This window comes from Mesitornis unicolor, unplaced genomic scaffold (assembly GCF_000695765.1).
Source record: "Mesitornis unicolor isolate BGI_N332 unplaced genomic scaffold, ASM69576v1 scaffold5900, whole genome shotgun sequence".
Lineage (NCBI taxonomy): Eukaryota > Metazoa > Chordata > Aves > Mesitornithiformes > Mesitornithidae > Mesitornis > Mesitornis unicolor.
Window position 1 is genome coordinate 4,652 of NW_010158941.1, and position 17,928 is coordinate 22,579.

Genomic DNA, 17,928 nt, shown 5'->3' on the forward strand with positions numbered 1-17,928 from the left:
GTGTTTTCAGACTTGCAAATTGTGCGGTGATTAAACCAAATTATCCATTGATTGGTTAGGAAGTGCGGATATCTCTCCACCAGATTTACAGTCTTGTCCTGCTTGTGTAATGAGGAAGTATGAGAAAATGAGAAGTCTGTAAGGTTTCTGGATGTACAAAAGCATTTATTCCATCATATGCGCCCATAACTCACTGTGTGTACCCAGAAATTGTCCCTGAGCTTCAATCCTCTCTGTCTCCTTTCCAGAATGATGAAGTCCTCTGTACACGCAGAAGAAGATGACTTTGTGCCAGAGCTCCAGAGAAGCATCCATCCCAGAGAGCGGCCAGACTGGGAGGAGACTCTCAGCGCTATGGTAAGGCACCCTGTTACATTTTCTACGTGCATTATTTTCGGTCCTGAACAAACTCCTCTTCTAGTTACACATCGATTTATATTCCCCGAGTTTCAGGTTTTTAAATGGATTGCATAGTACTTTCAGTAAGACCAAAATCCTTCCCTTCCTCTGGCAGTTTGTCAAGGAGAGAGCAGGAGCATGCACAGCGCTTCTGCCCTGTTAATATGTGCCCCAGAGCAGGTCTAGGAACCAATTAAAGGGCCCATAATGTCACAGTGATTTTCAATCTGCATTAACCTCTTTTTCAGCGAGACTTTGGAGCGTGAAGGGAACTCCTTGTAAAAACACGCTCTTTGAAGCATGCAGCATTGTGGAAGAGTAAGATTTTTAGCAAAATGCTGCCTAAGTCTACAGAAATAAAACCTACCGTCAGAGGGAACAGGGTTGCAAAAAGCTACCACAGAGGTGCTGTTCTCGTACTTAAAGACACTACGAAAGGACAGTGGGCCACAGACAGCTCTAGTACCTTGTCTTAATTTATTTCTAAATAAGTGAGTAGAGGACCTGCAGTTCCACTTTCCCAACCCCCTCTAGCATCTGCTGAGCTTGGAAGGTCAGATGTTCTTTTATTAGCAGCCAAATAGAGCAATGCGATTAGGTGATTTTGTGAAGTTCCCTTCCCTCGCAGAAGCTTGACCTGCCTTGTTTCAATACAGGAGTGCCTGGAAGTTGTATTTTGCTGGTTATTTTCAGCTTTTCTAAATTGCCTCATTAGCATAGTAAGCTGTAGAGGAACTGGCATTCTGTGGCAGATCTGGGATAGGGGGAAGGTCTCAGTATTTGAGGACAGCAGTGGTGCTCTGGGGGGGTGCAGACCATCAGTGTGGCTGAGATCACTTGCTGTGGTGTGGCAACAGTGACAATTTCTCCCCCTCATCGGATCGTGTGGCAGTGGCAGGACTTGGGAGCGCTGCCTGTTCTCATCAGTGTCACAGCAGCTGTGCTCCCATCCCCAGCGCCTGCCGCTCCTCCACACCCCAGAGCCAGGAACCGGGTGTAAATCACTGGTTGACACCGTCCTGTCTGTAACCCCGAGGTGTGTCTCAGGAATGCAGGTCTGTGATTCAGTCTCCACCTGGAACACAAGGTAGCTGGCGCGCCTCATTTGTTAGCGTATTTTTTTTTCCAGCCTTGATTTACGGTGAAGGAGAGGTTCACCTGTTCTGGCGTGATTGGCACTTAGGTAACTGAGTACTTAAATTTCTACCAGGAAGATTTAGTGGCGTGGGAGGTGACATTCCAGGCATTTTCCTGCTCCGTTGCAGTTCTGGAAAACTTGTACTCCTCCATTTGCAGTAGGAGATTATCCTTTTAAAAACTGATGCACATTCAAAATCGCTTCTTTCCATTCATTGGGAGTTCTGTAAATATTAGAAAATAGTCACAACGGTCTTGGAAAGCTGCAGATCTTTATCATTTAGTATTAGACAGTGCATGCTTGAGGCTGTAGCCTCGCCTTCCCTCTCCATTCCCTACTCACACACTGATTTCTCTGGTAGCATTCTTGGTAAAAGGGAGTTTCTCAAAAACCAAAGCAAGCCGCAAACCCTGTTTTGTATGGATGTTGTGGGTTTGGGTCTGTTTTTTCAAGAGGCTCACAGACTGCTGTGTTTTATTGACTGGGATGATCGTGCAGTCAATAGAAACGTGAGCTACCAAGTAGCCATGGCTGAATAGGTAGAATGTGGTTGCAAATGCAGAACGTAGCATCACACTAAATTGTCTTGCTGTATGCTCGCATTTCCCCTCAAAACTCAAAACAGCAGCAGCAAACAAGACCTATACCCTCCATTCTTTTCCCTTCTGGTAGGCTTTTAAACTCCTGTGCTGCAGGAGAAGAAAAAGCTTTACAGAGCATCCAGCACAAGTTCCAGCTGCCAGCAGCCAGAAAGTTCGAAAAATCCACGTTCTCATTATGACAGCAGCAAGAAGAAGGTTCCCTTCATGTTTCCATCTGAGCTCTGTGTATTTTCAGTAGCTCTTTTCACAAAGTCTCTGCCTACAAGAATCAAAGTAAATTCTCCTATTTGGGGTTTTTCCCCTAATAAATGGAATCAATGCAAAAAGCAAATGATAATTAAAGGGTAAGTGTGTACAGTGTATTATTTAATATTCTAGCCAGCATATTGCTGTGACCCTGCTTTTTATACGTGTTTGATCAGGACAGGTCTTTGTCCTGAAGAGAAGGATTGGGGCCATACAGATTTTACTTTAACAAGAGGCTGCTCCTTTCACTGTGCTATTAATTCACTTTTTCAGAAGATGTCCTCTTGCACAGCTCTATGCCAGCAATATAAAAACTGAACAGTGCAGGTGCCAATAAAAAAGAGGTTTAAGAGGAGGATAAACAAGAAAATTCAGATCTAAGATTTGCTGCTGGGTGATCTGATCCAAGGAAGCTACGTGCAAAGCTACTGAACCTGGCTTTTCTAATGGCTTGGATTTGTGCATACAGCATAGGTTTGACCTCGTGGTCCTCTGAATACTTTGTAGATGGGTAAAATACCCTCACTTGCTCGTGTTTACTGTGCTGAGTGGCTCAATTTTCTACTTTCAACCTCTGAAATCAGAAGGTCATATCTACAGGATGTAAATATTTACAGGTCAGTGTTTAACACTGTCACTTTCCAGTCAGTGCATTTACTCTATTCTGTCTTTTCCCTCATCATTTTAAGCCTGCAATTTTTTTCATTGCTCTCTTCCTTCATTTCTCGTTTTCAGCAGCCTCTGGTTTAGCCTTTTCCTGGAGCACGCTCCTTACACGGTGGGGGAGTTACTCATAGTGGCAGAATACATTTAATTTTTGGTTAGTACTTGCACTTGTGGACTTTATTGTTGCTGCCGGTTCACCTCTGGGTTAGGGGACCCCACTGGGTGCAAGACTTTGTCACCTTCAGTGAATCTCATGAACTTTGTATTGTGCCAGGTGAGCAAAGGCTGAGACCAGCCACAGCATGGAGACCTTGACAAGTTCTGACTCATTCCCGTGTCTCTCGAACTCCGCCTCCGCACACGTTTTTGTACTTTGGGAAAGGGTGATTTAGGCATTCACAGTCAGATGAACAAGTCATCTCTGCTCTTCCTCCCTCCCCTTTTATCCACAATATATTTTGAAGTGCTTATTATTAATTTATAGAAGTGCTTTGTTTCCCAAGCTTAAATAAACTAAAGGTCTTTCTAGATGTATGGAGGTTCAATGTCCTCCTGTACTGTAAATATAAAGTAGGGCAGAAACTATTTTTAATATTTCTGTCATCGTCAGTTAATTCTGGGCACCTGAGCAGGCTTTTGTCCTTTGTTTGATACCGATTTTGTCCTCTTTTGTACATTTATTATTAGCTTTCTCAAACCACTCGTTTCTCGGTGGTGGTTTAGCAGAAATGCAAATGACATAGTACTGGACACCTGGTTTGTCCGAGTACTTCTGGTGGTCCTTGAAACTTTACAGTAACAAAATCCTCTGCTGTGGATTGTGCGGCCCAGACTGGATGAGGCGCAGCAGGAGATGGACAGACGTGCCCGGGGAGTCCTCCAGGACTGCTGTTTTTCGTATTCCTCCCCCGACTCATGCTCTGTATTTTTAGAATTTGGTCCTGTTAGCTCTGCTGGTTTTCTCTCTGTCTGAGCCTCCTGTTCCCGCTGCGCTGCTGGGTAACCTTCACACACGCTGGTTTTTGCTCTCTCTGCTCCAGTTTGGATAATGCAGTTGATGATATTGATTTTCTTCGAAGGTCTAGCCGTATTTGAGCCAAGTAATAGTGCAGCATATGGATTTTCTAACGTTTCTCTGAGACACTAGTGGTTTTCTAAAGGAAAGGAGTATCTTTTCTGTGTGAGGTCCTGAAGAGTGCTCTGTTTCTATGTTACAAGAAATGAAGTGGTGAAAGAGAGCTTTAATACATTATTTCTCATATGAGCCAACAAAACAGCTGTCCCCAGCCTGCCATTAACTTTAGCATAAATTGATACTTGTGTTTACTATTACTTTTACCTTGTCACTGACCATCTGACTTCCTCTTCAGGAGATCACTAGGTTGTGATGTTTCTAAGTTTTGTGGGAAGCAGGATTAAAACAGTGAGATAAGTAGAAAAATGTTTATTTAACACCCTGTTGAAATGGTGCTGTTGTAGAAAGACACCACCTGAAGCTGTACTTACCTGGTAGGCACTGAGGTTGTGGTGAATATACTCAGTCCAAAGCTAGAAATAGGAGTGCTTTTGCCCTGCATATATATATACACACACACATATATATTTGTGTGTGTTTCTGAAGTCCCTGGAATAATCTTAGTTCTCCTCTCAGGTCAGATGAATTGTGAGATGTGTAGTATTTTCAGCATTTGGTACTAGGTAAGGTAACGTACCTTGGCTTGTGAAGGTAATAACGGCTTCTTAATGAGACCTCAATATATCACTCTGTTAAATCTGGGACATGAGTGAGGAGAAAACTATTTTTAAATGCGATTTATAAAAGTGTGTGGAGATTAGTGAATTTATGTAAAGGTTGAAAGAAAGATTTCACTCTCCTTAGTGCAGGGTTTGTTGCTGCTCTTTGTACGGCGCTTGGCCCAGTGCTGCCCCAGATCTTGATTGTGGCTTCTGGAAGAATAGATGCAAAAAATAGGAGTCTGTAGGGTTTCTTTTTAAACTCTTTTTGGTTGATTTGTTGGGTTTTAATTCAAAAAACATCAGGCATGTTTCTGAGAATGCCAGTCCTGACCCAAGCTAACACTTCCAGGAACTGTGGCAAAACCTGAGGAACCAGGGAGTGCGGTGAATCCACCTTTAACTGTGGTGGTATCCAAAAAGGTGGTTTACTGAGGTGGTCTCATTTCAGCAACTCAGATATATAGATGTAATAGCCTTTAGCATGTGAAAATTGGTATTTTGGATTTTGCATTCCTGTGGCTTACAGTTTGAAGCTCTCAAGCGCCACAGGAAGTTTTAGGAGATGGGAAGCTGACATTTGGGGTATTTTATTGTTCAGAGCGTGCAGCGGATGGGTCACAGGGTGCCACTTGTAACAAAGGTAAGGATGGGATAGCGATGGGATTTTGGGACAATGCAGGCGTCGGTGTGAGACAGAAGTCCTCTCCAGCACAGCAGGCAGGCATGGGGCTGTGAGGGTATTTTGGTCTGGCACTGCACCAGTAACCTATATTTCATTTTCAGTTCCCATAACTTGTTTTCCTTGTTACTGCTGCATGGATCAAGTATTTTTTCCCTCGTTAAGCTTTTGGCAAGGTATCGCGTTGTTGTGCATGGTTCTTTCTCCCTCTCCCTTGGTTGGAGAGCCATTTTCGTTTCACAGGCTAAGTCCCAGCGTGAAGCTTGTCCCTGGGAATCTTTGAAAATTGGGACACTCACTTAATTGGCACGTTGGCTTCCATTTGGGTTTGCCAATTAAACGAGTTCAATTAAACCAGAACGGATACCGTATTTTTGGCAGTAAGTATTAATTTATAGCAATCATTTCATTTTCATTGGCGATGCTATGGAAGCAATTGTTACACGTGCTTTCTTTACAGCGTAGGCAGTGTTGCCGTACAGTGTTGATCCAGGAGGAAAAAAAAATAACATCTTCTAAACTTCTGTTTGAAAATTTGTGTATAGGCGATGTTTAGCAAAGAAGGAAAGGTTTGCACTTTGCTAAGGCAGGATCAGTACAGTTTGGTGTGCACCATACTGGCTTTAATGCACCCTGATTTTGCATTCTGCATCTGTAGCTATTTCAGAGTGAGTCCGATCCACATCAGTACATTCAGTGTCTTACTAAGTGAAATGTTTGGGTCATGTATTTACGCTCCGCCACGGTATTTCTTCTTTTATGGCCGTGGGGGATAACAGCAATTAAAAAGATAAAGATGGCACTGGAGTGTAATGGCTAATTTTTTGAATGCTCCCAGTAGCCCTCTGCCAAATTACGAAAGTGTAGATAGGCATAAACATGCATTAATGGACATGAGGCACTTAAGCCTGGGTTTGCTGAGGCGTCAGGGAGCTGAGTGCCTCTGTGTATCACACTGTGAGTAATCCACGGGCTCGGGGGTGTGTGGTGTGAGGGCAGCCGCACAGCGATTGCTCAGGCTGTGGAGGACCCGTCTGAATTTCTTGGGGTTTAGGTTATGGATTTTCAGGTTCAATTTCAGCTTCATATTCCCAGTATCTTTTATAACGGTGGCCTGCTGCTCAGAGGAGCTGCCTGTTGCTGACAGCGTGGTGATGCTGATGGTTGGTGCTGGTGCAGTTACTCCAGGTGGTGTAAGTTCAGAGAGGCAGCACGAGGGGAGCACTGAAGACAGGACTACATTGCCATGTCCCAGCTGCTTGGAGAGAAGGTGGAACATCCAGGAAAGGAAAAGACTCTTATCTATACATGGTTGGATGTTTTTTGTAAATCAGTGTTCATGGCTTCATAGTTACCCTTATGCACAAAAAAGATGCCGCAGTGTTTGTAGGGTTGTCGGTAGTTTGCTCATCTGTCCCCTTCCGTTTCCCACCCCAAATTTAGCCACAAACAGAACATGTCAGAGTGTATATTGTCTTGCTGAAGGTTGTAGGCATTCATTTTGTTGCCGTGATTCAGCCTTGTTAATGGTAAAGTGTTGAATTATTCTTGGAAATGGTGGTGATATTTAGGCTGATTTTGTAGTTAAATCTTGCCATACAGTTCTGCCTCGCTGCATTTACATTGGCCACTGCTGTGTCGGTGTCCACTTGCATGATGTTTGTTGGTAATAGATCAAATACAGATGATTCTGACTGCAAAATCTTAACACTTTGTAATTGCTGTGGGCTTGTTCCATGAAAAGTTGTGATGGAGGCTGTAGGGGCTTGCTACCAGGGCTTTTTCCATTGAGTAAGGCTTGAAATATGTGTCTCATCTGATTAATTTTTCTCAGCTAGCGTAGGATCCGTAGGCTTGTGGCTGTGCCCTGAGTGTGTGAGGATGCGTGACCTCCTATGAGCAGACATCAGAGCTGGTTTGCACAGTTTCGGACTGAAAATCACTGCTGTTCTCTGTAACGTCAGCGAGTTATCGACTGCCTCGTGTCCACGTGGGACTGGACGTGGCCTTCAGCGGGTTCAACATGTACCACGCTTCTCCATTGAAGTCAGCTTTAAGAAGTTTCTCTCTTTGGTTGTTCCTTCCCACCTCAGACCTGTCTCAGGACAGGGTTTTTGGCAGGACAAGCAGATTTAAGGAATCCTGCCCAGTTATCGTGACCAGCAGCTGGAGGCAGCTTGTGGTGTGTGATCACGGGCCAAGCTTTCCCGGGTAACCCCTGCACAAAGTTAACGAACTGACCCTTTTGTTCTGTTGTTCAGAAGTTTATGGACAGCTTATGGTATAAATTGCACGTTACAAGCAGACACATTCTTCACATTACTGTGTTATTATAAGGGTTTGGAAAATGAGTGTTTCATGTACCAGCTTTGTATTTTCTGCCATTGGAAACAACTCTTTTTATAAACATAAGCTGAGGCCAGGTTGGCTTTATATGCATAAATATAAATTCATGTTATTGACTCAGATATTGGGGCTAAATGTCAGGCTGCTGTTTTTTTCCCCCCTCCCAGTCTTTCTGCTGCTGCATTGGGAAAATTCTTCAGTTTCTAAGCCGCTTTATGCCTATAACATAACACAACACTGGTATTTGCATAATCGCCGAGTATGGCCAGGGGCCTTACCAGAGTGCTACTTGCTCGTTTCAGCCTGAATTCATCTCTGTAGTTTTTTTTGTGTGATGAGAAATTGCTTTCTACCGTAACAACCCACAGCTCCACTTGTCCTTTTATAACCAAGCCGTGATGAGGACCCCCTCCTCCCTCTGTGGAACAACAGACTGTAAAATTGTGCTTCAAATAAGGTCTGGGATTTTGGGGGTCTTTCTTTTTTTAGCCAACGAGGAACTGCAATCCAAGTATTGTGCTCATTGGATGTTCTCTTTTCTGCGGCCTTTTTCTCAAATTTATTTTGTGGGCTGTACAGAAGGAGGACTCCAACCCTGGCTGCCTTTCCCACGCATATTGGATGTGGGATTTTTGTTCCTAAAGAAAGTGCATTCCTTAGGCACTGTGCTATTATGTGGGGCTGTGCACTGTACCCTGCAGCTCCCTGTGAATGGTAATGAGGCAGCATTGCCGCTGCTTCGCTGTGGCAGTGCCACGTCCGAATCAAAGCTGTCAGGTACCGTGCTAATGCTGTCCTTGGTCGCCAAGCATTCATTTTTGTGCATCCATTTTTGTCTCTAAAACAAATGATAGCTATGAAAGAAAGTGCAAGTTGATTCATCTGCAAGTCCGTGCATCTCTCTAAGCCCCACTTAGGAAATCTTGTCATTGGCCTGCTTTACCGAGGTGAATTTCGGTCACAGTGACAATAACGCTGCCAAAGTAGGTGCATACAGCTGCCAAGCTGCTTACTCTGCGTCTTGGCTTCCACTTCCCAAATTAGTTATTTTACATGGGAGCTGGAGATGGTTTTACCCACGTACCCGTGAGCTGGCAAACTGTATTTGAAAGTAGATGAATCGTTAAGAATTTGTTCTTTGTTCACTCCAGGCTGATCCTTTAAACTCTGGTAAGTGGATGCCCTGGACTCACTCCTGTAATGCTCGCTCTCAGGAATGAGAGGTTTCCCTTAATTTGCCAGCTCATGGCAATGCTTAAAAGTTTTCTTTCCTCTTTCTTATTTTTTCCCCCTTTGGATGGGAGAAGCTGGGAGTAGAAAAAACACATCCTGTGTGGTCTTTGGATAGCAAAGAATTCGCTGTTAACCATGCCACGCAGTAAGTACTGGTAGAACAATTCAGCATTGACAGGGAATGTGGAAAATGGAATTAAAGTCCTAAACTCCAAAAATGGTACACATTAAAGTATCTTCTTTATTGAATGCAGATTTCTTAGACACGGGACTAAGAGAGCGCATAGCCCAGCGTTCAGAGTTTCCCTACTGGAAGCACTTGGCGTTTTTTGCGCTGGTTTTCCTCTGTCCCATTTCTCATTTACTGAGAGGTTTTAAAGGCATCTCTGGCTGGGTAAGTGCTTCTCCACATACCACGATCCCCACACTGAGAGCTAAATTAAAAACTCAGCACTATCTCTAATTACTCCAGCCAGTCTGGCCTTGAGCTATGCCTGCACATGAGCCAGTCCTACACCTCCAGAAAGGAGGTGTCTTTTATCTTTGCACCAGGGATCAAGGGATTATCTCTGGGTAGGGAGCTTAGTGATGACTTAAGTGTAAAAAGAAAACCCCTAACAACAACAAAACACAACAAAATGCTTATAAAATGTAAAAGGTTCGTCCGATTCTCAGTCTGAAAACCATCTTTGTGCTTTTCTGTTGCATCTCAAAGCTGTTTCTGTGCACACCGTGGCTTGGATTGCTGTAAGCGGAGTCTGCTACCCCTTGCACTCTCCAGGGCAAAATTTATCTGATGCCTTGCTGCTTTCTGAGCGAGCTTTTGTCGCCAGTGCTGCAAATACAGATGGGAGCTGAGGCCTCTCGGGTATGGGAGCAGGAGCGTGTCCTTGGTTTGCAGCTTTGCACAGGCCCTGGGTGGGTATTAAATGTGCCAGTGCTGCGCTCTGCTGCTCTGGCTGTGAACAGCACGGGTGTTCATTCTTAGGATGGTCAATTGGGAAATGCACGGTTGGAAAGGGGGTGTTTATTTCTGTTTTTTACTTCTTCATTAAAGCTGCTGTAGTATCATGGGCAGATTTTCTTTGTTTAAGGTGAGATTGTCGGGACTGGGTACATAAACCAGATGCGGTTGCTGCTTCATTTTAAATGTGTCCAGATACCTTAGGCAGCTCTGAAAAATGTGACTGAAATGTGCTCAAGTGACACAAATGTCCTGCATGAAAACACTTAGAAAACTCATTTGCGTGCACTAATTGAATCGATGGGAAGGGGTAATATGAAGAACTTGGCAAATACTCGCATTCCTGTCATATCGCACCTGTACCTATGCCATCGTTTGGATGAATGCTGTATCTTCATCATTTACCGTACATTTCTTCTGTCAAACGAGTGACCCAGTTACAGCTTCCTGTGCTCAGGTACAGGATTTGATGCTTCTAGGGGCAGTGTTTGGACAGGTAAACGCTGCAGCATCGGGACCTTTCCTTTGGAGTTATGTGGAGCAGCTTGGCCGTGGTGCCTTTCCGTTTAGTGAAAGTGTTGTTCCTTTGCTGCGTTGATTGATTTATTCACTGTGGAGAACCAGGACAGTTGTTACAACGTATCAAGGGAGAGCAGAGAGAGCTTGCTTTCCCTGGAGCGTGTGAGTGGCTGTGGAGTATGGAGCTGAGGTGAACCGTATTTCTGACTCTTGAGCAGTGTTTGGGAAAAGCAGGAGGGCGCTCATGGAGCTCTCATCTTCTACCTCGAAGCGACCGGGGAGTTTTCACAAAACAGTTTCTTGTATTTCTCCTTCCTTTGTGCTTCAGGCTGACTCTTGAACAGTGTTTGGGAAAAGCAGGACGGCGCTCATGGAGCTCTCATCTTCTACCTCGGAGCGACCGGGGAGTTTTCACAAAACAGTTTCTTTTTAATGCTGCAAAGTAAGGTCTGCAAAGAAGTTGATGCCAAGCCAGCTCTGTTGGTACCCAAGGTTTGGAGTGGCTGTTGCTGTCCTTGTGCATAAGCACCCAGTCCAGATCCCGAGCTGTGTATGCTGCCCACTTCAGTGCATCCTCCCGCTCGGGTTCCGCAGAACGTTACTCACTGCAGAGTGATGCCTTGTACTCAAACGTTTCTGTTTCCTGCTGTTCTTCAGTGAAGAAATAAAACTAACAAAGCTGGGTTTTTGGAAAGCTCTGGGAGGTTTTGTCATGGGTTGGTTGTTTTTTTCTCCTCCTTTTTTCTATCCCCTCCAAGAAAACGGAGGGGAAATGAAGATGATGTAAAGGAAAGACTGTCATGGAAACCAACTGGCATTTCGAGTCGGCTCTGCCATTTTTAGAAACAGGGCCATGTGCTGAAAGAATCCACAGCAATCTGGTGCCTCCAAACTGGTTTTGGTGAGACTGATGGAAGAAGGTGCATAATGTTACTGCCCGTCTAATAGTTGTTCTTGCTTTTATTAACCTTGCATTAAGAGTAAATTTCTGCTTTTAGAAATCGCACTTGAATTCAGTAGCCTGGGTCAAGTCTTGCATTGGATCCCTCCCTGTATATGATACCTCCTCGGGGGTTTCATGGAAAACCAGTTCCCCTGGTGTGGGATTCGTGGTGCTTCTCTCCTTGTGCATCTCAGTGTCAGTCTGTGGCAGTAGGAAGAGGATCACAGGTTTTGCACAGGCTCAGTAATCAACTCTGTTGAGGCTACCAAGGTGGAAACTTTATCATGTCATGTTCACTGGGCTGTTTTCTTCAATTTTATGTGTGTTTTCAGGTTGTGTTACGTTTCTGGGTGCGAGGAAGACAGCTTGACATGTTTTCTGATAAATGCAATGAGACTTTTTAGGAGAAAATCCTTTCCTATTATGCAGTGGAGTTGTTAGTTATAAATTATTTATGACTAAGGTTTTGTGTGCTAGAGAGCGCAAAGCTGAGCTTTTCCAAATCGTGTCTATAAATATAAAGACCAAGGATTTCAAACCTGCATCCTTAAACCTGGACACCCTGGTTTGTGAGAGCTCTTGGATTCCCAGGGAGTTTAGCAGCAGCACTTGATGAAAATTGCACAAGTGGTGTACGTGCTTCAGGGATCTAACGGATACCCTGGGATACCACCGAGCCAGTGGCTGGGATGATTTAAAACTGGACTTACTGTCCATCGAGGGTGGCACGGACAGACAGACGGACATTCTCCCAAAATTACTTGGGGAAATATCATTTGGGGAGACCTGGGGAAGTGGTGTTGCTCCAAAGGCTTCCACCGAAAGGTGAGAGCACGGAGGATCCCGATGAAGTCAACTGGCTGCATTCCGGTTTGAGTCCTGATTTGTTTACCCAGTTCCGGACCAAAGCAGAGTGATGCAGCAGTGACATTAAGCTGTGCAAATTGGACTCAGTAATTTGCATAAACAGATTTGCTCTGCAATTACTAGGTTTCCGCAGAACGGCGATGCATAGCAAATAGGAAGTGAGGAGCGACTGGTGGTGCTAGCTCATTTCCAGATGTAAACAGTCGAACTGTTTCAGAATGATTTTTCAAATTAAATTACTGTGACACAAAGCACAAAAGATGACAAATCTCATTTGGAGCGTTTTGTTTGTACTTTGGGAGGAGGGTAGTCTGGGGTGACGCTCTGCATGCCAGGTTTTGGATCGAAACAGGTACAAACCAGTGGTGAATAAAATGTGCTTTCATATAGCTATGTGTCTGTGGCTTACATGGCAAGTAGTTGCAGTTCATTTTGGAGTAGTATGGTTTTAAAAACGGCAATGAGTTTCCTTTTTGCTTATCTAACTATTGACTGAGTTTTCTCTGCTGTTAGTACCGCATGCTGAAGGTTTTGGTTTGGACAAGACCACCGTTCTGGCCTTGTTCCTCAACTGTGAGACTTCTGAGAGATTGATGTTCTGCAGCGGAGGCCAAAGAGCTCGGATCTAATTGGAAAAGCAGCCACAGTTAATTACTGCGTTGCATCTCATTGTAGTCCATTTAAACGGATCGGTGCTGTTGGAAATGGAAGAGGCAGAGATCTCCTTCCAGTGCGGTTTGGCCATAACTCAACTGGGAAGGAGAGGATAATGCAACTTTTTGAAAGAGAGATGCTGGCATTTAAGTCTCCTGGAGGTGTGAGTTTTGCCTACGCTGTTTTGAGTCAGATCCAGGGTAGTCTCTGCCCACTGCCGCAAACTGGCTTGAAGCCCACGTTTTTGTCAGCTTTGTTTATCCATTTTTATATCCCATCAGCTTCTACTGCTGATGGAGAGGAAAAATTATTTGTCTTCCTACAGAAATTCTGTTCCTTCGAAAATCAAGGCAAGCATATTCAGCTTTGCCTGAAAGCAGCTTACAGGAATGGCACATTTATTACTGTAATTAGTTATTTTCTTATGTAAAAGACCTGCAAGGTTTATTAAATTGGTGATCCTCTTAATGTTACAATTCACAATGAGACTCTCAAGTGTCCTATCACATATTAAAGTAATCGTGTGCGTGCTAACAGTCTGTCAGCCAAGGATAGCTTTGTTTAAATATATGAATATTGGCCTTTTTTCTTCAGCCAGTGAAAGGTGCAACCGGGAGAGTGAGTGTCCTGGCTTCACATTTATTCAGTGATGTTGAAAGGGGGAGCCACAAGGATGGGGAGGGCTCTGGAGAACAAGCCTGATGAGGAGCGGCTGAGGGAACTGGGCTTGTTCAGCCTGGAGAAGAGAAGGCTGAGGGGAGACCTCATCACCACCTACAACTGCCTCAAGGGAGGTTGTGGAGAGGTGGGTGCTGGGCTCTTCTCCCAGGTGATGGGGGATAGAACAAGGGGAAACGGCACCAAGCTGTGCCAAGGGAGGTTCAGGTCAGAGATAAGGAGGAAGTTCTTTCCTGAGAGGGTCGTCAGAAGCTGGCACAGGCTGCCCAGGGAGGTGGTGGAGTCACCATCCCTGGATGTGTTTAAAGAGCGGGTAGACGAGGTACTTAAGGATATGGTTTAGGGGGTAGACAGGAGCGGTTGGACGTGATGATCTCAGAGGGCTTTTCCAACCGAGTGATTCTGTGATTCTGTGTGAACTCACTGATGACAGCTCCAGCATGCCGTTTCCAGTACCAGGAATTGGTCTGGGTGCAGGGTGTTCTGCTCTGCTCAGGTCCTGCGTGAGCCGCAGTGGTGTTGGGTGGATGAATTCGGCTGTGCACGGTGGTTTCCTGCATAGGAGAAGTAGGTGAACCCTCCTCAAAGTGCCTGCTTATCTCTGGTGGCTCTAAGAGCAGCCTCAGGTAGATAAGGCAGTTGTAGCTGCGTACCCCGTGCATGCCTGGAGCTGGGTGAGGCGAATGACTCCCTCCTTGTTGCTGTTTGCTCGTGAATATCAGCACAGTGAATGATTTTGACTGATTTACTGCAGCTCTTTATGATGTGGTGAAGCACACAGAAATTTGACCTGTGTCAAGCTAAAATGAGAAATCTAGGGAGGGGGATAAGGAAGATTCCCCATCATCCTGCTTGTGGGCTGCTGGCTTGAACTGTAATTGGCTGACCCTAAAGTTTTGAGGATGAGGACCAAACTGTTTCCATGTAACAGCTTTTGGACTGATCAGCTCTGTTAGAAGCCTTTTGGTGGACCAGCTTAGAACCAGTGGTACTGGTCTGGACCAGAGCAGTCATCTGGTATTCCTGTCACTGTAAAATGTAATACATTTCTGTTCCAGGTCTGTAAGAGAATGAACACCGAGTCCCTTTCTTTCTCTTGCTTGAGCTTGGACCTTATTTGTGTTTTGTGATGCATGGGAAGGCATGGCAGAATACATGAAAAGAGGGATTTTGGAGTTCTAGCCTCCCTAAAGTAAATGAATTTTAGTGATTAAGGAATTTTAATATGTTCATGCACTTATACGAATAGCTTCAAATAGCTTTTGAAAAGCTCGCCTCCCACATACGAGCAGCTCTGTCGTTAACTTGGTTTTCCACTGTATGAGCTATCCAGCTTCTCTTCCAGAGCCACTGCTTGGATTTAGGTGCACAGATGTTAGGAAAATGAGGTATTTAATGAGCAGTCTAAGTATGGAGTTGAGGAAGATGTGTTAGACTTCAGCCTCTGAAAATCTCCTCTTTGGAAACCAGAAGCAGCAATGAATACAATACAGGATCTCGCAGTTATGACAAAGAATTAGCAAGGCTCTGCAGCGTGGTTCAGGAAGAGATAATCACATCCTGGGTCGTAATCCTGAGATTCGGTTTGCCTTGTAACATGCAGAAGTACGACTTCTAGCACATAGGAGATTTCAGCTGTATTTGGACATACATGTAAGAAGACGTGGGCTGCTGCTCAGCAGGCTCCAGTCCACAGCATGCAGTCACATTTTAAATTCCTTGCTTTTTCTTTCTTCTCCTTCGCAGGCGAGAGGTGCAGATATCCCGGACATTGGAGGCGAGCTGGCGCTGCGGACCTGCGGCAGCACAGCGAGTATGAAAGTGAAGAACGTGAAAAAGTAAGAGCGGTGCTCGTTGATTTTCCTCTCTTTGCTGGGTGTTAATAATCCTGGGTTGTAGCTGTTGTGCTGCAATGCAGCTAGGGCGTTCGGCTACGATTTTGGATAGCGTCTTCATCAGAGCAACCGAGATCCATGTGAAACGAAGTCAATTAGAGCTAATGTCATCCAAAACTGGGGTCAGGAGAGGTTTTGTTGGCTCTCTCACCTGTTCCTGGCTGTAGAGCAAAGCTTGTTGGAGTTTGGAGCCTCACTGTTACCGTGGCTTTAAATTTTGGTGATTTCTTCTTGATACCGATTAATTAAAAAGAAAAAAAAAAAGAATGGCTATATTAAGAAACTTAAGGAGAAGCCTGGGCAAAGTATAAATGAGATCATTTTTCCTGTCTCCTTATGCTTTGGGAAGCTAAAGCAGAACAAGTGGGTGGCCTAGATATATTTTGTATTTTTTCTCTCTTCCTTTTTTTTAGTCATTCTGCTCTTCATTTGAATGGGTTTTGCAGAGTTTTTCTTTTTTAGGGGTATTTTTTCCTTCTCTGATCTCCCATATTTTTTCTGTGGGCTTACACTCTCTTTCTCTCTCTCTCATTCTCTCCCAGAGCATGCAAACCAACTTCTTATCCTTGCAGCTAACGTTTCAAACCTCTGACCTGCAAAGGGGATCAAAAATAATCACAATTACTCGAGTGCCCGTTGCTAATAATGCTGAGTCAGGGACCAGAGCTCCCCAGTCCTGATTGATCTGTGCATGCAGATCGCCCCTCTCCTGTGCTCTGATGCTGTAAGGGAAATGGCTCTTTGTTCTAGCGCTGAGCAGCCAGATGCTGCATCTCACTTCCCACTTGTATTCCCGTGGGAAGAGAGAGTTAGATAATGACAATCTCATTGGCTCACCACCAGAAATATCTATAGGAGTCTATAATAGCTTCAGCAGAAGCAAGAGCGTGTTGCAGAGCCAGAGGATCTCCCCGTCAGCCATCATTGTAGCTGGAGACACTTGGGAATGATTATGCCTCACTTTTGAATTTGAAAAAGGCAAAGGATAAATAGCGTTTGTTCTGCACCCTCAGATACATCAACCCGGGACTGATGGGCTGTGATGCCTTTCACAGGTAAAGTTCTGCTTTCCTATGTGTCTTGTGTAAGGCTGTTTATTTGCACTGCAAAAATGCGTTTGTAAGGGTAGAGCGGCTTGTCCCTGCACTGTTTCCTAAAGATGTGGGCTTTGGTGTTGATGAAATGCCACTCATTTTTTAAGGATGCAATGATAAAAGCCACTTTTTAGTTTTCCTTTCTCACCGAATCCCTTTCTCCACTGTTTTGGTGCATCACGTCAGCAAACCCCTCTGCTCCCTTGGCTTTAGGATGAGAAAGTAGTTATTATTTTATAGCAGTAACTGCATTTTATAACAGTGCTTGATGCTGAGCGTTGCTTCAGTGACTTGCATCCGGCTTATGGTGTGCTTTTGGTGTGCTTCAGGTTATCCTTTACAAAGGGTCACTTCCCGAAGATGGCTGAGTGCGCGCATTTCCATTACGAAAACGTGGACTTTGGCAACATACAGGTGAGTTTCCGATTTCTTTTACATAGAAATCATCACTGTGTTTGGCTGCCAACTCTAACCTGGTGGGGGAGGTGGCTGAGGGACCTCCACTAAGGTTTCTTTACTTTGTTGTGAGATGTTTAGTGAAGATAAGTTAAAGCAATGGGGTCTCTTTAACTGGAATTGCTTCCGTGTACTGGGCCAGAACCTGCCCTCGGCCACGTGGCCACCCCTTGGAGGCTGGAGATGCTTTAATTTCCACTGGACTTGGCTGATGTTACTGTTTCAAGGCTGCATCACACGTTCATTTTTGAGTCATCTGTAATAGCTCTGTGCATGTTTTTAGTTTGTGTGTGTGTATTTTAAACAATTGCGTGAACGTATTTATGTAAATATAAACACTTGCAGTTTCACAGAATCACAGAATCACAGAACGTTAGGGATTGGAAGGGACCTCAAAAGATCATCTAGTCCAATCCCCCTGCCGGAGCAGGAACGCCTAGATGAGGTTGCACAGGAAGGCGTCCAGGCGGGTTTTGAATGTCTCCAGAGAAGGAGACTCCACAACCTCTCTGGGCAGCCTGTTCCAGTGCTCTGTCACCCTCACTGAGAAGAAGTTTCTCCATCCTCTTCGTGTTCTCCTAGCTCTGCGTTGTGCATTGCAGCAGCTGTGTCATCAGAATATCAGAAATGGCTAGTCAGCCCGAGTTGTGTTTCCAGCAGCGTGCAGGCTCCCCTCCTTTGCCGTCCATTCATCACAAGTAGAGGCAGGAGCGTTTTTCACCGAGCAGTACTGGGGAGGGCTGGGAACCGAGGATCACTGCTGGCTCCTCACAAACAGGGCACATCCTGTTCTGCACTTGGGGAAGCAGGAA

The 17,928-nt window shown here is 44.8% G+C and overlaps 1 protein-coding gene across 1 annotated transcript in view; it reads left to right on the top strand.

Annotated features, from left to right (window-relative positions):
- Window positions 1-248: 248 nt before the first annotated feature.
- LOC104541105 (rho GTPase-activating protein 32-like) overlaps window positions 249-17,928 on the top strand; it is a gene marked incomplete at its 5' end in the record, with an annotated part of 24,036 nt that continues 6,356 nt past the window's right edge. Inside the window, 3 exons of the mRNA XM_010185081.1 lie at window positions 249-357; window positions 15,418-15,509; window positions 16,990-17,074. Coding sequence (XP_010183383.1) covers window positions 249-357; window positions 15,418-15,509; window positions 16,990-17,074 — 286 coding nt within the window. The remainder of the gene's footprint in view (window positions 358-15,417; window positions 15,510-16,989; window positions 17,075-17,928) is intronic.